This window comes from Oncorhynchus tshawytscha, linkage group LG33, assembly GCF_018296145.1.
Source record: "Oncorhynchus tshawytscha isolate Ot180627B linkage group LG33, Otsh_v2.0, whole genome shotgun sequence".
Lineage (NCBI taxonomy): Eukaryota > Metazoa > Chordata > Actinopteri > Salmoniformes > Salmonidae > Oncorhynchus > Oncorhynchus tshawytscha.
The window spans coordinates 44,887,075-44,913,500 of record NC_056461.1 but is presented as its reverse complement, the minus strand read 5'-3'; the positions used below and the strand labels follow the sequence as shown (position 1 = coordinate 44,913,500).

The 26,426-nt window shown below is 48.9% G+C and overlaps 1 protein-coding gene across 1 annotated transcript; it reads left to right on the top strand.

Annotated features, from left to right (window-relative positions):
- Positions 1-1,226: 1,226 nt before the first annotated feature.
- Positions 1,227-25,865, top strand: LOC112246344 (BUD13 homolog). The gene is given in 12 exon segments (XM_042311613.1): positions 1,227-1,420; positions 2,483-2,573; positions 2,716-2,800; positions 2,890-3,207; positions 3,685-3,967; positions 3,969-3,993; positions 4,267-4,375; positions 24,163-24,232; positions 24,234-24,299; positions 24,753-24,943; positions 25,298-25,379; positions 25,627-25,865. Coding segments are annotated over 12 exon segments (1,557 nt in total). The 5' UTR covers positions 1,227-1,277; the 3' UTR covers positions 25,721-25,865.
- The last annotated feature ends 561 nt before the right edge of the window (positions 25,866-26,426 follow it).

Sequence of the window (26,426 nt, the reverse complement as noted above, 5' to 3'; positions counted from 1 at the left end):
GACAGACAGCTGGGTACAGGGAGGCTGGTCTCTCCTTCATGGACAGACAGCTGGGTACAGGGGAGGCTGGTCTCCTTCATGGACAGACAGCTGGGTACAGGGAGGCTGGTCTCCTTCATGGACAGACAGCTGGGTACAGGGAGGCTGGTCTCCTTCATGGACAGACAGCTGGGTACAGGGGAGGCTGGTCTCTCCTTCATGGACGGGCAGCTGGGTACAGGGGAGGCTGGTCTCTCCTTCATGGACAGACAGCTGGGTACAGACTGTTAAACAGCCACCACTAACATTGAGTGGCTGCTGCCAACACACTGACTCAACTCCAGCCACTTTAATAATGGGAATTGATGTAAAATATATCACTAGCCACTTTAAACAATGCTACTTAATATAATGTTTACATACCCTACATTATTCATCTCATATGTATACGTATATACTGTACTCTATATCGTCTACTGCATCTTTATGTAATACATGTATCACTAGCCACTTTAAACTATGCCACTTTGTTTACATACTCATCTCATATGTATATACTGTACTCGATACCATCTACTGCATCTTGCCTATGCCGCTCTGTACCATCACTCATTCATATATCTTTATGTACATATTCTTTATCCCTTTACACTTGTGTGTATAAGGTAGTAGTTTTGGAATTGTTAGTTAGATTACTCGTTGGTTATTACTGCATTGTCGGAACTAGAAGCACAAGCATTTCGCTACACTCGCATTAACATCTGCTAACCATGTGTATGTGACAAATACATTTGATTTGATTTGGCTTTGGTGTCGCTGTCATGTTCCCTAAAAATACTTTTAGAGGCTGTGGTCTCCTTCTCACCCACCCACCAGGGTTATTCCACAAAATCTTGATTTCTGAACTCGTCCTAAGTTAAAACATTAGCGTTGTTTAAAAATGAAAATAAACTTATTTTACTTGCATTATTCGAGGTCTGACAACACTGCATCTTTTTTGTTATTTTGACCAGTTGTCATTTTCCGCAAATAAATCCTCTAAATGACAATATTTTAATTTGGGAGAAATGTTGCTGGTTTATAGAATAAAACAAATATGTTAATTTTACACAAACACATAGTAAAACCAGAGAATGATAATTTTGCAGTGGTCTCTTCATTTCTTCCAGAGCTGTATATTTATGAAGTCTACTCTTCATTGACAAAACAAAATAGAAAACGCGGCATTTCATGACGTTCATTGCACTGTTTGTCCCTCGGTCCTCTCCGTTCCCTAATGTAGGTGGACTGTTTTCAAAATGGCTGCGTCCACGAATGACAGTAAAGGAGCGTCTCTCTCCAAATCCGAGTATCTGAAACGTTATTTATCTGCAGATGGAGACGCCAAGAAGTCAAGGGAGAAGAAGGCTAAAAAGAAATGCATTAAAGCTACAGGAAAAGGGTGAGTATGTGTGAAAACACCGTGGGAATATGGAGTTAAACAGTCAGGCGGTAGCTAACGTTAGCATGCTAGCCCTACTACACTGTGATAAGTTTGTTATGCTAGCCAGCTAACGTTATCTGGTCGATGTTTCGCTGTAGTTTCTAACCTCTGTTGGCGAACTCCAGTAGCTAGTTAACTAGCTGGCTAGCATTAAAAAAGTTGTTATTTGGCAGTAGTTTCTAACCGCTCTGTTAACGTAAACTCACGTAAACTCGTACATCCCCTTTGTCCGTACAATTGCCCTTATTTTAGAGCCCCAAAAACGTAATACTTCCAGGTCAACTGTAATGTCAATACCATTGTAAAGTACAATTTCTCCCATTTCCAACAGAATCAATTACTTGACCTAAACGCTGCCCGTTTCTGCATAATTCAAGCATGCAATGAGCCCCTTCGGGTCTTTTTAAAAATGGCGGGTGGGGAAGCGAAACTAATGCGTGATAGTGAGACGGAGAGATGTTGTGTGGGAAATTGCTTTTTTTCACTCGATTTGTCCAACTTATCGCCTCTAAAATGTAAAATAAAACACTATAAAGAGTTTATATAATGTGTCATTACATACCTACTTGGAGGTTTGTGTCGAATTTTAATTGGGTTTTTAGGGCGGTGCTAAAGTGATCTTAGAAGTAAACAGGGGCTTTGAGAATGATCGCATGCAACGATGATGCAAAAAATGACTAGGTATTACCCCTGTCACTGTCCATTTCTTGTTTTTAAATGATGATAGAAGTGCTACACCTGGTGGAGAGATTGTAAGACAGAAATAGTTGCTTTATGTGTGCTGTACGTTACGACAAGACACGTCACGATATAACGGAGGGTCAGTTCTCAACTTTTCTCCAATACTATAGATCCATTACCATGTTGATCAAAGCTTGAATAAAAACCTAGTTCCCACCCCCAATTTTGACGTCAACAGTCGCTACAGTCCCATTAGTTTTCTCTGTAGCCTCGTTTGAATGTTGCGGTTGCGCATATTTGTACGGAATGGGGTGAGTTTACGTTACTCGGTCTGAGCAGGATGAAGATAGTAGATGACGATGTGGATTGGAAACAGCTGGCCGGCGAGGAGAAGGGGAACGAAGAGGAGGAAGAGGAGGAGGCGCCAGTGGTAAATAATGCTACATAACTAGCTAACTTCACTGTCACTTTGTTTTCAGTTGGGGTGACCTTTACTAAAAACATAATTTTAGAGTGGCTAGCTAGTGCTCTGATCCACTCACCTGTGTCTCTCGCTCTGTATTGTGTGTCAGGTTGCTGAGGTGATAGACGAGCGTCCAGATGAGATCAAACGCCTGGAAGCCTTCAGGACCAGCAACAAATGGAGAGTGATGGGAGGTGAGCCAGACAGCAGCGGAGGTGCGCTCAGGTGTTGTCCGCTGCATGCTGTGTGTGTGCTAATATTTCTATATATTCTCTCTGTTCAGCTGATGAAGAGGTCCCAGAGGAGGAGGAACAGAGAGTTCGGCCAGAGCCCCTGTCACTCAGAAAGCAGCGTCATGATTCGCCAGAGCCCCTGCCACTCAGAAAGCAGCGTCATGATTCGCCAGAGCCCCTGTCACTCAGAATGCAGCGTCATGATTCGCCAGAGCCCCTGTCACTCAGAAAGCAGCGTCATGATTCGCCGGACGTCTCTCCGCATAGGAGGGTTGGACATGAATCCCCCGATGCGTCTCTTCGTAGACTGAAGCCTAGCGTTCCTCCATCATCATCATCCCAACCCCCCCACAGGACACACAGCAGAGGTGAGACCAGACCCCTAACCTCTGACCCTGAAATCCGTGTTCTTGGACAAGTTCAGAGGTGTATTCACTTGGAATCAAACTGAGAAAGACCAACCTCAATTTGTCCAATAGAAACAAAAAAAAATCTCTGTTTGGAGTAAACAGTTTCTGTTGCAAAACGTTTTGCTACAGTTTGCGACAAATGAATACAATCCATGTTAACATCCATTCAAAGACAAATCTCTCTATATAACCCTGGGGTGTATTCATTTAGTACCAGTTTTGCAACGGCAACTATTTACTCCAAATGGAAGTTGTTTTCTGATTTAAAAAGTCCATATTGGACCAATTCTGGTGGGTCCCTCCCTGTTTCATTCTGTTTGGTTCCGTTGGTTCCTAATTAATACTCCCCTACTCTACAGCGTGGGTTGTAGTTCACCACGTTCTTGGTGTGGTTAAGTTCTGAAGTCTTTTTTAAAATTTTTAACATTTCTTCAGATTCATCTCCGTCCAGGAAAAAAGCAAAGTCTTCGTCGTCTGCTCGTGTTGGCCAGCGCTCTTCAGGGTCTGAACAATCCCCACCCAGGAGGCGGGCTCAGAACGGGCCCAGCTCAGACTCAGACCAGTCACCTCCTAGGAAAAGGACACAGATGGGAGGGGCCTCTGATTCTGACCAATCACCGCCCAGGAGAAGGCGAAAGGGTGGGCAGAACTGTGATTCTGACCAATCGCCCCCTAGGAGGCGAACCCATGGTGGGAGGGGCTCAGACTCTGACCTCTCCCCCTCGTAGGCCTGACCAATCACAGGTGAGCATGTGGCGCTGAAGGGAAGAGGCACAGAAATTCAAGTATTGGGCAATGTTCAGTTGACATATGTTTTGGAATGTTGCAGATAGAAATGTCATGAATAGAGCCAACATGAATGCCTTATTCTACATGTCAGAGAGGCATGTTTGTTCCACATTAGCATATTTCTATTTGAACGTTCCGAAACAATGCATCCTGCTGAACATGCCCCTGTAGCTAGGTAGAGAAGTTTTGTGGAAGCTTTGCCCATTCTAACATCTGTGTGTGTGTTAGTCTCGGAGCATGCTGTCAGGAGCCGCAGCAGGACTGGTATCAGTGGAGGTTCTAAGAAGAGAACAGGAGGAGAACCGACGCAGAGACAAGATCAACCAGCCGCTAGAAGGTACTACTCACACACCACACACACACACCCTCCCGCTGTATGTTACCAGACACACACCCTCCTGCTGTATGTTACCAGACACACACCCTCCTGCTGTATGTTACCAGACACACACCCTCCTGCTGTATGTTACCAGACACACACCCTCCCCTGTATGTTACCAGACACACACCCTCCCCTTGTATGTTACCAGACACACACCCTCCCCCTGTATGTTACCAGACACACACCCTCCCCTGTATGTTACCAGACACACACCCTCCCCTGTATGTTACCAGACACACACCCTCCCCTGTATGTTACCAGACACACACCCTCCCCTGTATGTTACCAGACACACACCCTCCCCCTGTATGTTACCAGACACACACCCTCCCCTGTATGTAACCAGACACACACCCTCCTGCTGTATGTAACCAGACACACACCCTCCTGCTGTATGTAACCAGACACACACCCCCCCTGTATGTTACTATAGTACACCAGACACACACCCTCCCTGTATGTTACTATAGTACACCAGACACACACCCTCCCCTGTATGTAATCAGACACACACCCTCCTGCTGTATGTAACCAGACACACACCCTCCCCTGTATGTTACCAGACACACACCCTCCCCTGTATGTTACCAGACACACCCTCCCCTGTATGTTACCAGACACACACCCTCCCCTGTATGTAACCAGACACACACCCTCCCCCTGTATGTTACCAGACACACCCTCCTGCTGTATGTTACTATAGTACACCAGACACACACCCTCCTGCTGTATGTTACTATAGTACACCAGACACACACCCTCCCCCTGTATGTAACCAGACACACACCCTCCCCTGTATGTTACCAGACACACACCCTCCTGCTGTATGTAACCAGACACACACCCTCCCCTGTATGTTACCAGACACACACCCTCCTGCTGTATGTTACTATAGTACACCAGACACACACCCTCCTGCTGTATGTTACTATAGTACACCAGACACACACCCTCCTGCTGTATGTTACTATAGTACACCAGACACACACCCTCCCCTGTATGTAACCAGACACACACCCTCCTGCTGTATGTTACTATAGTACACCAGACACACACCCTCCTGCTGTATGTTACCAGACACACACCCTCCTGCTGTATGTTACTATAGTACACCAGACACACCCTCCCCTGTATGTTACCAGACACACACCCTCCCCTGTATGTAACCAGACACACACCCTCCCCTGTATGTTACCAGACACACACCCTCCTGCTGTATGTTACTATAGTACACCAGACACACACCCTCCTGCTGTATGTTACTATAGTACACCAGACACACACCCTCCCCTGTATGTTACCAGACACACACCCTCCCCTGTATGTAACCAGACACACACCCTCCCCTGTATGTTACCAGACACACACCCTCCTGCTGTATGTTACTATAGTACACCAGACACACACCCTCCTGCTGTATGTTACTATAGTACACCAGACACACACCCTCCTGCTGTATGTTACTATAGTACACCAGACACACACCCTCCCCTGTATGTAACCAGACACACACCCTCCTGCTGTATGTTACTATAGTACACCAGACACACACCCTCCCCTGTATGTTACCAGACACACACCCTCCTGCTGTATGTTACTATAGTACACCAGACACACACCCTCCCCTGTATGTTACCAGACACACACCCTCCTGCTGTATGTAACCAGACACACACCCTCCTGCTGTATGTAACCAGACACACACCCTCCTGCTGTATGTTACTATAGTACACCAGACACACACCCTCCCCTGTATGTTACCAGACACACACCCTCCCCTGTATGTTACTATAGTACACCAGACACACACCCTCCTGCTGTATGTAACCAGACACACACCCTCCTGCTGTATGTAACCAGACACACACCCTCCTGCTGTATGTTACTATGGTACACCAGACACACACCCTCCTGCTGTATGTTACCAGACACACACCCTCCTGCTGTATGTTACTATAGTACACCAGACACACACCCTCCCCTGTATGTTACCAGACACACACCCTCCTGCTGTATGTAACCAGACACACACCCTCCTGCTGTATGTTACTATAGTACACCAGACACACACCCTCCCCTGTATGTTACTATAGTACACCAGACACACACCCTCCCCCTGTATGTTACTATAGTACACCAGACACACACCCTCCCCCTGTATGTTACTATAGTACACCAGACACACACCCTCCTGCTGTATGTAACCAGACACACACCCTCCTGCTGTATGTTACCAGACACACACCCTCCTGCTGTATGTTACTATAGTACACCAGACACACACCCTCCTGCTGTATGTAACCAGACACACACCCTCCTGCTGTATGTAACCAGACACACACCCTCCTGCTGTATGTTACCAGACACACACCCTCCCCTGTATGTAACCAGACACACACCCTCCCCTGTATGTTACCAGACACACACCCTCCCCTGTATGTTACCAGACACACACCCTCCCCTGTATGTTACTATAGTACACCAGACACACACCCTCCTGCTGTATGTAACCAGACACACACCCTCCCCTGTATGTTACCAGACACACACCCTCCCCTGTATGTTACCAGACACACACCCTCCCCTGTATGTTACTATAGTACACCAGACACACACCCTCCCCTGTATGTTACCAGACACACACCCTCCTGCTGTATGTTACTATAGTACACCAGACACACACCCTCCCCTGTATGTTACTATAGTACACCAGACACACACCCTCCTGCTGTATGTTACCAGACACACACCCTCCCCTGTATGTTACCAGACACACCTCCCTCCTGCTGTATGTTACCAGACACACACCCTCCTGCTGTATGTTACCAGACACACACCCTCCCCCTGTATGTAACCAGACACACACCCTCCTGCTGTATGTTACCAGACACACACCCTCCTGCTGTATGTAACCAGACACACACCCTCCTGCTGTATGTTACCAGACACACACCCTCCCCTGTATGTTACTATAGTACACCAGACACACACCCTCCTGCTGTATGTTACCAGACACACACCTCCCCTGTATGTTACCAGACACACACCCTCCCCTGTATGTTACCAGACACACACCCTCCTGCTGTATGTAACCAGACACACACCCTCCCCCTGTATGTTACCAGACACACACCCTCCTGCTGTATGTTACCAGACACACACCCTCCCCCTGTATGTTACCAGACACACACCCTCCCCTGTATGTTACCAGACACACACCCTCCTGCTGTATGTAACCAGACACACACCCTCCCCTGTATGTTACTATAGTACACCAGACACACACCCTCCTGCTGTATGTTACCAGACACACACCCTCCTGCTGTATGTTACTATAGTACACCAGACACACACCCTCTCCCCTGTATGTTACCAGACACACACCCTCCTGCTGTATGTTACTATAGTACACCAGACACACACCCTCCTGCTGTATGTAACCAGACACACACCCTCCCCTGTATGTTACTATAGTACACCAGACACACACCCTCCTGCTGTATGTTACCAGACACACACCCTCCTGCTGTATGTTACTATAGTACACCAGACACACACCCTCCTGCTGTATGTTACCAGACACACACCCTCCTGCTGTATGTTACTATAGTACACCAGACACACACCCTCCCCTGTATGTTACCAGACACACACCCTCCTGCTGTATGTTACTATAGTACACCAGACACACACCCTCCTGCTGTATGTAACCAGACACACACCCTCCCCTGTATGTTACTATAGTACACCAGACACACACCCTCCTGCTGTATGTAACCAGACACACACCCTCCTGCTGTATGTAACCAGACACACACCCTCCCCTGTATGTTACTATAGTACACCAGACACACACCCTCCTGCTGTATGTTACCAGACACACACCCTCCCCTGTATGTTACTATAGTACACCAGACACACACCCTCCTGCTGTATGTTACCAGACACACACCCTCCTGCTGTATGTAACCAGACACACACCCTCCCCTGTATGTTACCAGACACACACCCTCCTGCTGTATGTTACCAGACACACACCCTCCTGCTGTATGTTACTATAGTACACCAGACACACACCCTCCCCTGTATGTTACCAGACACACACCCTCCCCCTGTATGTTACCAGACACACACCCTCCCCTGTATGTTACTATAGTACACCAGACACACACCCTCCTGCTGTATGTTACTATAGTACACCAGACACACACCCTCCCCTGTATGTTACTATAGTACACCAGACACACCCTCCCCTGTATGTTACTATAGTACACCAGACACACACCCTCCTGCTGTATGTTACTATAGTACACCAGACACACACCCTCCCCTGTATGTTACTATAGTACACCAGACACACACCCTCCCCTGTATGTTACCAGACACACACCCTCCCCCTGTATGTTACCAGACACACACCCTCCTGCTGTATGTTACCAGACACACACCCTCCTGCTGTATGTTACTATAGTACACCAGACACACACCCTCCCCTGTATGTTACCAGACACACACCCTCCTGCTGTATGTTACTATAGTACACCAGACACACACCCTCCTGCTGTATGTTACTATAGTACACCAGACACACACCCTCCCCTGTATGTTACTATAGTACACCAGACACACACCCTCCCCCTGTATGTTACTATAGTACACCAGACACACACCCTCCCCTGTATGTTACTATAGTACACCAGACACACACCCTCCTGTATGTTACTATAGTACACCAGACACACACCCTCCCCTGTATGTTACTATAGTACACCAGACACACACCCTCCTGCTGTATGTTACTATAGTACACCAGACACACATCCTCCCGCTGTATGTTACTATAGTACACCAGACACACACCCTCCCCTGTATGTTACCAGACACACACCCTCCCCTGTATGTTACTATAGTACACCAGACACACACCCTCCCCTGTATGTTACTATAGTACACCAGACACACACCCTCCCCTGTATGTAACCAGACACACACCCTCCCCCTGTATGTTACCAGACACACCCTCCTGCTGTATGTTACTATAGTACACCAGACACACACCCTCCTGCTGTATGTTACTATAGTACACCAGACACACACCCTCCCCCTGTATGTAACCAGACACACACCCTCCCCTGTATGTTACCAGACACACACCCTCCTGCTGTATGTAACCAGACACACACCTCCCCCTGTATGTTACCAGACACACACCCTCCTGCTGTATGTTACTATAGTACACCAGACACACACCCTCCTGCTGTATGTTACTATAGTACACCAGACACACACCCTCCTGCTGTATGTTACTATAGTACACCAGACACACACCCTCCCCTGTATGTAACCAGACACACACCCTCCTGCTGTATGTTACTATAGTACACCAGACACACACCCTCCTGCTGTATGTTACCAGACACACACCCTCCTGCTGTATGTTACTATAGTACACCAGACACACACCCTCCCCTGTATGTTACCAGACACACACCCTCCCCTGTATGTAACCAGACACACACCCTCCCCTGTATGTTACCAGACACACACCCTCCTGCTGTATGTTACTATAGTACACCAGACACACACCCTCCTGCTGTATGTTACTATAGTACACCAGACACACACCCTCCCCTGTATGTTACCAGACACACACCCTCCCCTGTATGTAACCAGACACACACCTCCCCTGTATGTTACCAGACACACACCCTCCTGCTGTATGTTACTATAGTACACCAGACACACACCCTCCTGCTGTATGTTACTATAGTACACCAGACACACACCCTCCTGCTGTATGTTACTATAGTACACCAGACACACACCCTCCCCTGTATGTAACCAGACACACACCCTCCTGCTGTATGTTACTATAGTACACCAGACACACACCCTCCCCTGTATGTTACCAGACACACACCCTCCTGCTGTATGTTACTATAGTACACCAGACACACACCCTCCCCTGTATGTTACCAGACACACACCCTCCTGCTGTATGTAACCAGACACACACCCTCCTGCTGTATGTAACCAGACACACACCCTCCTGCTGTATGTTACTATAGTACACCAGACACACACCCTCCCCTGTATGTTACCAGACACACACCCTCCCCTGTATGTTACTATAGTACACCAGACACACACCCTCCTGCTGTATGTAACCAGACACACACCCTCCTGCTGTATGTAACCAGACACACACCCTCCTGCTGTATGTAACCAGACACACACCCTCCTGCTGTATGTTACTATGGTACACCAGACACACACCCTCCTGCTGTATGTTACCAGACACACACCCTCCTGCTGTATGTTACTATAGTACACCAGACACACACCCTCCCCTGTATGTTACCAGACACACACCCTCCTGCTGTATGTTACTATAGTACACCAGACACACACCCTCCCCTGTATGTTACTATAGTACACCAGACACACACCCTCCCCTGTATGTTACTATAGTACACCAGACACACACCTCCCCCTGTATGTTACTATAGTACACCAGACACACACCCTCCTGCTGTATGTAACCAGACACACACCCTCCTGCTGTATGTTACCAGACACACACCCTCCTGCTGTATGTTACTATAGTACACCAGACACACACCCTCCTGCTGTATGTAACCAGACACACACCCTCCTGCTGTATGTAACCAGACACACACCCTCCTGCTGTATGTTACCAGACACACACCCTCCCCTGTATGTAACCAGACACACACCCTCCCCTGTATGTTACCAGACACACACCCTCCCCTGTATGTTACCAGACACACACCCTCCCCTGTATGTTACTATAGTACACCAGACACACACCCTCCTGCTGTATGTAACCAGACACACACCCTCCCCTGTATGTTACCAGACACACACCCTCCCCTGTATGTTACCAGACACACACCCTCCCCCTGTATGTTACTATAGTACACCAGACACACACCCTCCCCTGTATGTTACCAGACACACACCCTCCTGCTGTATGTTACTATAGTACACCAGACACACACCCTCCCCTGTATGTTACTATAGTACACCAGACACACACCCTCCTGCTGTATGTTACCAGACACACACCCTCCCCTGTATGTTACCAGACACACACCCTCCTGCTGTATGTTACCAGACACACACCCTCCTGCTGTATGTTACCAGACACACACCCTCCCCTGTATGTAACCAGACACACACCCTCCTGCTGTATGTTACCAGACACACACCCTCCTGCTGTATGTAACCAGACACACACCCTCCTGCTGTATGTTACCAGACACACACCCTCCCCTGTATGTTACTATAGTACACCAGACACACACCCTCCTGCTGTATGTTACCAGACACACACCCTCCCCTGTATGTTACCAGACACACACCCTCCCCTGTATGTTACCAGACACACACCCTCCTGCTGTATGTAACCAGACACACACCCTCCCCTGTATGTTACCAGACACACACCCTCCTGCTGTATGTTACCAGACACACACCCTCCCCTGTATGTTACCAGACACACACCCTCCCCTGTATGTTACCAGACACACACCCTCCTGCTGTATGTAACCAGACACACACCCTCCCCTGTATGTTACTATAGTACACCAGACACACACCCTCCCCTGTATGTTACCAGACACACACCCCCCCTGTATGTTACTATAGTACACCAGACACACACCCTCCCCTGTATGTTACTATAGTACACCAGACACACACCCTCCCCTGTATGTAACCAGACACACACCCTCCCCTGTATGTTACCAGACACACCCTCCTGCTGTATGTTACTATAGTACACCAGACACACACCCTCCTGCTGTATGTTACTATAGTACACCAGACACACACCCTCCCCTGTATGTAACCAGACACACACCCTCCCCTGTATGTTACCAGACACACACCCTCCTGCTGTATGTAACCAGACACACACCCTCCCCTGTATGTTACCAGACACACACCCTCCTGCTGTATGTTACTATAGTACACCAGACACACACCCTCCTGCTGTATGTTACTATAGTACACCAGACACACACCCTCCTGCTGTATGTTACTATAGTACACCAGACACACACCCTCCCCTGTATGTAACCAGACACACACCCTCCTGCTGTATGTTACTATAGTACACCAGACACACACCCTCCTGCTGTATGTTACCAGACACACACCCTCCTGCTGTATGTTACTATAGTACACCAGACACACACCCTCCCCTGTATGTTACCAGACACACACCCTCCCCTGTATGTTACCAGACACACACCCTCCCCTGTATGTAACCAGACACACACCCTCCCCTGTATGTTACCAGACACACACCCTCCTGCTGTATGTTACTATAGTACACCAGACACACACCCTCCTGCTGTATGTTACTATAGTACACCAGACACACACCCTCCCCTGTATGTTACCAGACACACACCCTCCCCCTGTATGTAACCAGACACACACCCTCCCCTGTATGTTACCAGACACACACCCTCCTGCTGTATGTTACTATAGTACACCAGACACACACCCTCCTGCTGTATGTTACTATAGTACACCAGACACACACCCTCCTGCTGTATGTAACCAGACACACACCCTCCTGCTGTATGTTACTATAGTACACCAGACACACACCCTCCCCCTGTATGTTACCAGACACACACCCTCCCCTGTATGTTACTATAGTACACCAGACACACACCCTCCTGCTGTATGTAACCAGACACACACCCTCCTGCTGTATGTAACCAGACACACACCCTCCTGCTGTATGTAACCAGACACACACCCTCCTGCTGTATGTTACTATGGTACACCAGACACACACCCTCCTGCTGTATGTTACCAGACACACACCCTCCTGCTGTATGTTACTATAGTACACCAGACACACACCCTCCCCTGTATGTTACCAGACACACACCCTCCTGCTGTATGTTACTATAGTACACCAGACACACACCCTCCCCTGTATGTTACTATAGTACACCAGACACACACCCTCCCCTGTATGTTACTATAGTACACCAGACACACACCCTCCCCTGTATGTTACTATAGTACACCAGACACACACCCTCCTGCTGTATGTAACCAGACACACACCCTCCTGCTGTATGTTACCAGACACACACCCTCCTGCTGTATGTTACTATAGTACACCAGACACACACCCTCCTGCTGTATGTAACCAGACACACACCCTCCTGCTGTATGTAACCAGACACACACCCTCCTGCTGTATGTTACCAGACACACACCCTCCCCCTGTATGTAACCAGACACACACCCTCCCCTGTATGTTACCAGACACACACCCTCCCCTGTATGTTACCAGACACACACCCTCCCCTGTATGTTACTATAGTACACCAGACACACACCCTCCTGCTGTATGTAACCAGACACACACCCTCCCCCTGTATGTTACCAGACACACACCCTCCCCCTGTATGTTACCAGACACACCCTCCCCCTGTATGTTACTATAGTACACCAGACACACACCCTCCCCTGTATGTTACCAGACACACACCCTCCTGCTGTATGTTACTATAGTACACCAGACACACACCCTCCCCTGTATGTTACTATAGTACACCAGACACACACCCTCCTGCTGTATGTTACCAGACACACACCCTCCCCTGTATGTTACCAGACACACACCCTCCTGCTGTATGTTACCAGACACACACCCTCCTGCTGTATGTTACCAGACACACACCTCCCCTGTATGTAACCAGACACACACCCTCCTGCTGTATGTTACCAGACACACACCCTCCTGCTGTATGTAACCAGACACACACCCTCCTGCTGTATGTTACCAGACACACACCCTCCCCTGTATGTTACTATAGTACACCAGACACACACCCTCCTGCTGTATGTTACCAGACACACACCTCCCCCTGTATGTTACCAGACACACACCCTCCCCCTGTATGTTACCAGACACACACCCTCCTGCTGTATGTAACCAGACACACACCCTCCCCCTGTATGTTACCAGACACACACCCTCCTGCTGTATGTTACCAGACACACACCCTCCCCTGTATGTTACCAGACACACACCCTCCCCTGTATGTTACCAGACACACACCCTCCTGCTGTATGTAACCAGACACACACCCTCCCCTGTATGTTACTATAGTACACCAGACACACACCCTCCCCTGTATGTTACCAGACACACACCCTCCCCTGTATGTTACTATAGTACACCAGACACACACCCTCCCCTGTATGTTACTATAGTACACCAGACACACACCCTCCCCTGTATGTAACCAGACACACACCCTCCCCTGTATGTTACCAGACACACCCTCCTGCTGTATGTTACTATAGTACACCAGACACACACCCTCCTGCTGTATGTTACTATAGTACACCAGACACACACCCTCCCCTGTATGTAACCAGACACACACCCTCCCCTGTATGTTACCAGACACACACCCTCCTGCTGTATGTAACCAGACACACACCCTCCCCTGTATGTTACCAGACACACACCCTCCTGCTGTATGTTACTATAGTACACCAGACACACACCCTCCTGCTGTATGTTACTATAGTACACCAGACACACACCCTCCTGCTGTATGTTACTATAGTACACCAGACACACACCCTCCCCCTGTATGTAACCAGACACACACCCTCCTGCTGTATGTTACTATAGTACACCAGACACACACCCTCCTGCTGTATGTTACCAGACACACACCCTCCTGCTGTATGTTACTATAGTACACCAGACACACACCCTCCCCTGTATGTTACCAGACACACACCCTCCCCTGTATGTTACCAGACACACACCCTCCCCTGTATGTAACCAGACACACACCCTCCCCTGTATGTTACCAGACACACACCCTCCTGCTGTATGTTACTATAGTACACCAGACACACACCCTCCTGCTGTATGTTACTATAGTACACCAGACACACACCCTCCCCTGTATGTTACCAGACACACACCCTCCCCCTGTATGTAACCAGACACACACCCTCCCCTGTATGTTACCAGACACACACCCTCCTGCTGTATGTTACTATAGTACACCAGACACACACCCTCCTGCTGTATGTTACTATAGTACACCAGACACACACCCTCCTGCTGTATGTTACTATAGTACACCAGACACACACCCCCCCTGTATGTAACCAGACACACACCCTCCTGCTGTATGTTACTATAGTACACCAGACACACACCCTCCCCTGTATGTTACCAGACACACACCCTCCTGCTGTATGTTACTATAGTACACCAGACACACACCCTCCCCTGTATGTTACCAGACACACACCCTCCTGCTGTATGTAACCAGACACACACCCTCCTGCTGTATGTAACCAGACACACACCCTCCTGCTGTATGTTACTATAGTACACCAGACACACACCCCCCTGTATGTTACCAGACACACACCCTCCCCTGTATGTTACTATAGTACACCAGACACACACCCTCCTGCTGTATGTAACCAGACACACACCCTCCTGCTGTATGTAACCAGACACACACCCTCCTGCTGTATGTAACCAGACACACACCCTCCTGCTGTATGTTACTATGGTACACCAGACACACACCCTCCTGCTGTATGTTACCAGACACACACCCTCCTGCTGTATGTTACTATAGTACACCAGACACACACCCTCCCCTGTATGTTACCAGACACACACCCTCCTGCTGTATGTTACTATAGTACACCAGACACACACCCTCCCCTGTATGTTACTATAGTACACCAGACACACACCCTCCCCTGTATGTTACTATAGTACACCAGACACACACCCTCCCCTGTATGTTACTATAGTACACCAGACACACACCCTCCTGCTGTATGTAACCAGACACACACCCTCCTGCTGTATGTTACCAGACACACACCCTCCTGCTGTATGTTACTATAGTACACCAGACACACACCCTCCTGCTGTATGTAACCAGACACACACCCTCCTGCTGTATGTAACCAGACACACACCCTCCTGCTGTATGTTACCAGACACACACCCTCCCCTGTATGTAACCAGACACACACCCTCCCCTGTATGTTACCAGACACACACCCTCCCCTGTATGTTACCAGACACACACCCTCCCCTGTATGTTACTATAGTACACCAGACACACACCCTCCTGCTGTATGTAACCAGACACACACCCTCCCCCTGTATGTTACCAGACACACACCCTCCCCCTGTATGTTACCAGACACACACCCTCCCCCTGTATGTTACTATAGTACACCAGACACACACCCTCCCCCTGTATGTTACCAGACACACACCCTCCTGCTGTATGTTACTATAGTACACCAGACACACACCCTCCCCTGTATGTTACTATAGTACACCAGACACACACCCTCCTGCTGTATGTTACCAGACACACACCCTCCCCTGTATGTTACCAGACACACACCCTCCTGCTGTATGTTACCAGACACACACCCTCCTGCTGTATGTTACCAGACACACACCCTCCCCTGTATGTAACCAGACACACACCCTCCTGCTGTATGTTACCAGACACACACCCTCCTGCTGTATGTAACCAGACACACACCCTCCTGCTGTATGTTACCAGACACACACCTCCCCTGTATGTTACTATAGTACACCAGACACACACCCTCCTGCTGTATGTTACCAGACACACCCTCCCCTGTATGTTACCAGACACACACCCTCCCCCTGTATGTTACCAGACACACACCCTCCTGCTGTATGTAACCAGACACACACCCTCCCCTGTATGTTACCAGACACACACCCTCCTGCTGTATGTTACCAGACACACACCCTCCCCCTGTATGTTACCAGACACACACCTCCCCTGTATGTTACCAGACACACACCCTCCTGCTGTATGTAACCAGACACACACCCTCCCCTGTATGTTACTATAGTACACCAGACACACACCCTCCTGCTGTATGTTACCAGACACACACCCTCCTGCTGTATGTTACTATAGTACACCAGACACACACCCTCCCCTGTATGTTACCAGACACACACCCTCCTGCTGTATGTTACTATAGTACACCAGACACACACCCTCCTGCTGTATGTAACCAGACACACACCCTCCCCTGTATGTTACTATAGTACACCAGACACACACCCTCCTGCTGTATGTTACCAGACACACACCCTCCTGCTGTATGTTACTATAGTACACCAGACACACACCCTCCTGCTGTATGTTACCAGACACACACCCTCCTGCTGTATGTTACTATAGTACACCAGACACACACCCTCCCCTGTATGTTACCAGACACACACCCTCCTGCTGTATGTTACTATAGTACACCAGACACACACCCTCCTGCTGTATGTAACCAGACACACACCCTCCCCTGTATGTTACTATAGTACACCAGACACACACCCTCCTGCTGTATGTAACCAGACACACACCCTCCTGCTGTATGTAACCAGACACACACCCTCCCCTGTATGTTACTATAGTACACCAGACACACACCCTCCTGCTGTATGTTACCAGACACACACCCTCCCCTGTATGTTACTATAGTACACCAGACACACACCCTCCTGCTGTATGTTACCAGACACACACCCTCCTGCTGTATGTAACCAGACACACACCTCCCCTGTATGTTACCAGACACACACCCTCCTGCTGTATGTTACCAGACACACACCCTCCTGCTGTATGTTACTATAGTACACCAGACACACACCCTCCCCTGTATGTTACCAGACACACACCCTCCCCTGTATGTTACCAGACACACACCCTCCCCTGTATGTTACTATAGTACACCAGACACACACCCTCCCCTGTATGTTACTATAGTACACCAGACACACACCCTCCCCCTGTATGTTACTATAGTACACCAGACACACACCCTCCCCTGTATGTTACTATAGTACACCAGACACACACCCTCCCCTGTATGTTACTATAGTACACCAGACACACACCCTCCCCTGTATGTTACTATAGTACACCAGACACACACCCTCCCCTGTATGTTACTATAGTACACCAGACACACACCCTCCCCCTGTATGTTACCAGACACACACCCTCCCCTGTATGTTACCAGACACACACCCTCCTGCTGTATGTTACCAGACACACACCCTCCTGCTGTATGTTACTATAGTACACCAGACACACACCCTCCCCTGTATGTTACCAGACACACACCCTCCTGCTGTATGTTACTATAGTACACCAGACACACACCCTCCTGCTGTATGTTACTATAGTACACCAGACACACACCCTCCCCTGTATGTTACTATAGTACACCAGACACACACCCTCCTGCTGTATGTTACCAGACACACACCCCCCCCTGTATGTTACTATAGTACACCAGACACACACCCTCCTGCTGTATGTTACCAGACACACACCCTCCTGCTGTATGTAACCAGACACACACCCTCCCCCTGTATGTTACCAGACACACACCCTCCTGCTGTATGTTACCAGACACACACCCTCCTGCTGTATGTTACTATAGTACACCAGACACACACCCTCCCCTGTATGTTACCAGACACACACCCTCCCCTGTATGTTACCAGACACACACCCTCCCCTGTATGTTACTATAGTACACCAGACACACACCCTCCCCTGTATGTTACTATAGTACACCAGACACACACCCTCCCCTGTATGTTACTATAGTACACCAGACACACACCTCCCCTGTATGTTACTATAGTACACCAGACACACACCCTCCCCCTGTATGTTACTATAGTACACCAGACACACACCCTCCCCTGTATGTTACTATAGTACACCAGACACACACCCTCCCCTGTATGTTACCAGACACACACCCTCCCCTGTATGTTACCAGACACACACCCTCCTGCTGTATGTTACCAGACACACACCCTCCTGCTGTATGTTACTATAGTACACCAGACACACACCCTCCCCCTGTATGTTACCAGACACACACCCTCCTGCTGTATGTTACTATAGTACACCAGACACACACCCTCCTGCTGTATGTTACTATAGTACACCAGACACACACCCTCCCCTGTATGTTACTATAGTACACCAGACACACACCCTCCCCTGTATGTTACTATAGTACACCAGACACACACCCTCCCCTGTATGTTACTATAGTACACCAGACACACACCCTCCCCTGTATGTTACTATAGTACACCAGACACACACCCTCCTGCTGTATGTTACTATAGTACACCAGACACACACCCTCCCGCTGTATGTTACTATAGTACACCAGACACACACCCTCCCCCTGTATGTTACCAGACACACACCCTCCCCTGTATGTTACTATAGTACACCAGACACACACCCTCCCCTGTATGTTACTATAGTACACCAGACACACACCCTCCCCTGTATGTTACCAGACACACACCCTCCTGCTGTATGTTACCAGACACACACCCTCCTGCTGTATGTTACCAGACACACACCCTCCTGCTGTATGTTACCAGACACACACCCTCCTGCTGTATGTTACCAGACACACACCCTCCCCTGTATGTTACTATAGTACACCAGACACACACCCTCCCCTGTATGTTACTATAGTACACCAGACACACACCCTCCCCTGTATGTTACTATAGTACACCAGACACACACCCTCCTGCTGTATGTAACCAGACACACACCCTCCTGCTGTATGTTACTATAGTACACCAGACACACACCCTCCCCTGTATGTTACCAGACACACACCCTCCTGCTGTATGTTACCAGACACACACCCTCCTGCTGTATGTAACCAGACACACACCCTCCCCTGTATGTTACCAGACACACACCCTCCCCCTGTATGTTACTATAGTACACCAGACACACACCCTCCCCCTGTATGTTACTATAGTACACCAGACACACACCCTCCCCTGTATGTTACTATAGTACACCAGACACACACCCTCCTGCTGTATGTAACCAGACACACACCCTCCTGCTGTATGTTACTATAGTACACCAGACACACACCCTCCCCTGTATGTTACTATAGTACACCAGACACACACCCTCCCCTGTATGTAACCAGACACACACCCTCCCCTGTATGTTACTATAGTACACCAGACACACACCCTCCCCTGTATGTAACCAGACACACACCCTCCCCTGTATGTTACTATAGTACACCAGACACACACCCTCCTGCTGTATGTTACTATAGTACACCAGACACACACCCTCCCCTGTATGTTACTATAGTACACCAGACACACACCCTCCCCTGTATGTAACCAGACACACACCCTCCCCTGTATGTAACCAGACACACACCCTCCCCTGTATGTTACCAGACACACACCCTCCCCTGTATGTTACCAGACACACACCCTCCCCTGTATGTTACCAGACACACACCTCCCCTGTATGTTACCAGACACACACCCTCCCCTGTATGTTACCAGACACACGCCCTCCCCTGTATGTTACCAGACACACACCCTCCCCCTGTATGTTACCAGACACACACCCTCCTGCTGTATGTTACTATAGTACACCAGACACACACCCTCCCCTGTATGTTACCAGACACACACCCTCCTGCTGTATGTTACCAGACACACACCCTCCTGCTGTATGTAACCAGACACACACCTCCCCCTGTATGTTACTATAGTACACCAGACACACACCCTCCCCTGTATGTTACTATAGTACACCAGACACACACCCTCCTGCTGTATGTAACCAGACACACACCCTCCTGCTGTATGTTACCAGACACACACCCTCCTGCTGTATGTTACTATAGTACACCAGACACACACCCTCCTGCTGTATGTTACTATAGTACACCAGACACACACCCTCCTGCTGTATGTTACTATAGTACACCAGACACACACCCTCCTGCTGTATGTTACTATAGTACACCAGACACACACCCTCCTGCTGTATGTTACCATAGTACACCAGACACACACCCTCCCCTGTATGTTACCAGACACACACCCCCCCCTGTATGTAACCAGACACACACCCTCCTGCTGTATGTTACCAGACACACACCCTCCCCTGTATGTTACCAGACACACACCCTCCTGCTGTATGTAACCAGACACACACCCTCCCCTGTATGTTACTATAGTACACCAGACACACACCCTCCCCTGTATGTTACCAGACACACACCCTCCTGCTGTATGTTACCAGACACACCCTCCCCTGTATGTTACCAGACACACACCCTCCCCTGTATGTTACCAGACACACACCCTCCCCCTGTATGTTACCAGACACACACCCTCCCCTGTATGTTACCAGACACACACCCTCCCCCTGTATGTTACCAGACACACACCCTCCTGCTGTATGTTACCAGACACACACCCTCCCCTGTATGTTACCAGACACACACCCTCCTGCTGTATGTTACTATAGTACACCAGACACACACCCTCCCCTGTATGTTACCAGACACACACCCTCCTGCTGTATGTTACCAGACACACACCCTCCTGCTGTATGTAACCAGACACACACCTCCCCTGTATGTTACTATAGTACACCAGACACACACCCTCCCCCTGTATGTTACTATAGTACACCAGACACACACCCTCCTGCTGTATGTAACCAGACACACACCCTCCTGCTGTATGTTACCAGACACACACCCTCCTGCTGTATGTTACTATAGTACACCAGACACACACCCTCCTGCTGTATGTTACTATAGTACACCAGACACACACCCTCCTGCTGTATGTTACTATAGTACACCAGACACACACCCTCCTGCTGTATGTTACTATAGTACACCAGACACACACCCTCCTGCTGTATGTTACCATAGTACACCAGACACACACCCTCCCCTGTATGTTACCAGACACACACCCTCCCCTGTATGTAACCAGACACACACCCTCCTGCTGTATGTTACCAGACACACACCCTCCCCCTGTATGTTACCAGACACACACCCTCCTGCTGTATGTAACCAGACACACACCCTCCCCTGTATGTTACTATAGTACACCAGACACACACCCTCCCCTGTATGTTACCAGACACACACCCTCCTGCTGTATGTTACCAGACACACACCCTCCCCTGTATGTTACCAGACACACACCCTCCCCTGTATGTTACCAGACACACACCCTCCCCTGTATGTTACCAGACACACACCCTCCCCTGTATGTTACCAGACACACACCCTCCCCTGTATGTTACCAGACACACACCCTCCTGCTGTATGTTACCAGACACACACCCTCCCCTGTATGTTACCAGACACACACCCTCCCCTGTATGTTACCAGACACACACCCTCCCCTGTATGTTACCAGACACACACCCTCCCCTGTATGTTACCAGACACACACCCTCCCCTGTATGTTACCAGACACACACCCTCCCCTGTATGTTACCAGACACACACCCTCCCCTGTATGTTACCAGACACACACCCTCCCCTGTATGTTACCAGACACACACCCTCCCCTGTATGTTACCAGACACACACCCTCCCCTGTATGTTACCAGACACACACCCTCCCCTGTATGTTACCAGACACACACCCTCCCCTGTATGTTACCAGACACACACCCTCCCCCTGTATGTTACCAGACACACACCCTCCCCTGTATGTTACCAGACACACACCCCTCCCCTGTATGTTACCAGACACACACCCTCCCCTGTATGTTACCAGACACACGCCCTCCCCCTGTATGTTACCAGACACACACCCTCCCCTGTATGTTACCAGACACACACCCTCCTGCTGTATGTTACTATAGTACACCAGACACACACCCTCCCCCTGTATGTTACCAGACACACACCCTCCTGCTGTATGTTACCAGACACACACCCTCCTGCTGTATGTAACCAGACACACACCCTCCCCTGTATGTTACTATAGTACACCAGACACACACCCTCCCCTGTATGTTACTATAGTACACCAGACACACACCCTCCTGCTGTATGTAACCAGACACACACCCTCCTGCTGTATGTTACCAGACACACACCCTCCTGCTGTATGTTACTATAGTACACCAGACACACACCCTCCTGCTGTATGTTACTATAGTACACCAGACACACACCCTCCTGCTGTATGTTACTATAGTACACCAGACACACACCCTCCTGCTGTATGTTACTATAGTACACCAGACACACACCCTCCTGCTGTATGTTACCATAGTACACCAGACACACACCCTCCCCTGTATGTTACCAGACACACACCCTCCCCTGTATGTAACCAGACACACACCCTCCTGCTGTATGTTACCAGACACACACCCTCCCCTGTATGTTACCAGACACACACCCTCCTGCTGTATGTAACCAGACACACACCCTCCCCCTGTATGTTACTATAGTACACCAGACACACACCCTCCCCTGTATGTTACCAGACACACACCCTCCTGCTGTATGTTACCAGACACACACCCTCCCCCTGTATGTTACCAGACACACACCCTCCCCTGTATGTTACCAGACACACACCCTCCCCTGTATGTTACCAGACACACACCCTCCCCTGTATGTTACCAGACACACACCCTCCCCTGTATGTTACCAGACACACACCCTCCCCCTGTATGTAGTTAGCTAGCGCTAGTCTGCTGTACTCACTAGGTGTAATACTATGTTGTGTGTTATACTAATCCATCTGTTATGTCTCTCTCCTGCAGATGCGTCTCGAAATGCGGAGACTGTGTTCAGAGATAAGAGTGGGAAGCGGAGAGACATCGAGACAGAGAGAGGAGCAGAGGAGGAAGGCCGGAGAGAAAGCAGAGAAAGACCTGAAATATGCTCAGTGGGGGAAAGGGTGAGAGAGACTGTGTGTGTAGTATGAATGTATATTTATCTTTACTATTTTCTACATTGTAGAATAATAGTTAAGACCTCAAAACTATGAATTGATACATATGGAATCATGTAGGAACCAAAAAAGTGTTAAACAAATCTAAATATATTTGAGATTCTTCAAAGAAGCCACCCTTTGCATTGATGACAGCTTTGCAATCTCACACCATGGATTAAACAAGTGACATCAATAAGGGATCATAGCTTTCAGCTGGTCAGTCTGTCATTTACGTCTGTGTGTGTCTGTGTGTGTCTGTGTGTGTCTGTGTGTGTCTGTGTGTGTCTGTGTGTGTCTGTGTGTGTCTGTGTGTGTCTGTGTGTGTCTGTGTGTGTGTCTGTGTGTGTCTGTGTGTGTCTGTGTGTGTCTGTGTGTGTCTGTGTGTGTCTGTGTGTGTCTGTGTGTGTCTGTGTGTAGTGTGGCCCAGGGCCAGATGCAGCTGCAGAATGTTGAGGATGCGTTGAGGGAATCCCAGAAGCCTCTAGCACGTTCCTGTGATGACCAGGATCTGGACAGGATGTTGAGAGAGCAGGAGAGAGAGGGAGACCCCATGTTGGCCATGATGAGACGCAAAAAGGACCGAGACAACAAACTACGAGGAGTCAAAGGTGTGTGGGTGGGGGGGGGTGTATTGTGGCTCTAGGGCCACATCGGGATTTCAATGTTCAGCAAAAGGCCGCACCTATTTATTTTGGGGGCTGCTTTTTTTTCTCTACAAGCAATTTGTAGGCCAGAAAAACAGCAGTTATTTGAAAATCTATATAGTTGGTAAATTGATGTTGTGTTCTTCGTTTCTGTCTGGTGTCAGAGGTCCAGAGTGGTCTGGAGTGGTTTCAACCCCTGGTGTGTGAAGGGTTAAGATGAAACAAATGCTAAGATTCTACTTGTGATGTACCACAGGTTCCAACCCTCCTCGGCCAATCACAATGAATCTCTCTGACACTTCCTGTTGTTGTTTACAGAGAAGCCTCGCTACAAAGGCCCGGCTCCGCCCCCAAACCGCTTCAACATTCCACCAGGTTACCGTTGGGACGGAGTGGACAGGTACACCTCTCACCCCCTGTGTGTGTGTTGGGAGGGGGGTCTGTGTGTGTTGGGGGTATGTGTGTGTGTATAGGGCCACGCTCATTTGTCATTCATATATAATTACAATTAACATAATATATAATTAACATTATAATTACTCTGAAAAAATGTTTTGCTCATATTATTGTGTGTGTGTGTGTGTGTGTGTGTGTGTGTGTGTGTGTGTGTGTGTGTGTGTGTGTGTGTGTGTGTGTGTGTGTGTCAGGTCGAATGGTTTTGAACAGAAGCGGTACACCAGGATGGCTGATAAGAAGGCTGTGCAGGAGATGGCCTACAAGTGGAGCGTGGAAGATATGTAGAGGAGAGATGGAGACCGAGGCGCTGGCTGTTATCTACACCATGAGACTGCTTCAACAAACCCAGCAGGCTCTACATTATACACTGTACTGTGTAAAGGAAGTCAACAATGTGGATTTTCCTGCTTTATTAAATACTGTTTTGTAACTCTGTGGTTCCTGATTTATATTCTGTTGTATGTTAATAGCAGATTCTGTGAGATGACAACCAGCATCGCCGCAGATATCAAGATGAGCCCTTACCCAGTCACACACAGTCTCAAGATGAGCCCTTACCCAGTCACACACAGTCTCAAGATGAGCCCTTACCCAGTCACACACACTCTCAAGATGAGCCCTTACCCAGTCACACACAGTCTCAAGATGAGACCTTACCCAGTCACACACACTCTCAAGATGAGCCCTTACCCAGTCACACACACTCTCAAGATGAGACCTTACCCAGTCACACAGTCTCAAGATGAGCCCTTACCCAGTCACACAGTCTCAAGATGAGCCCTTACCCAGTCACACACAGTCTCAAGATGAGCCCTTACCCAGTCACACACAGTCTCAAGATGAGCCCTTACCCAGTCACACACAGTCTCAAGATGAGCCCTTACCCAGTCACACACAGTCTCAAGATGAGCCCTTACCCAGTCACACACAGTCTCAAGATGAGCCCTTACCCAGTCACACAGTCTCAAGATGAGACCTTACCCAGTCACAC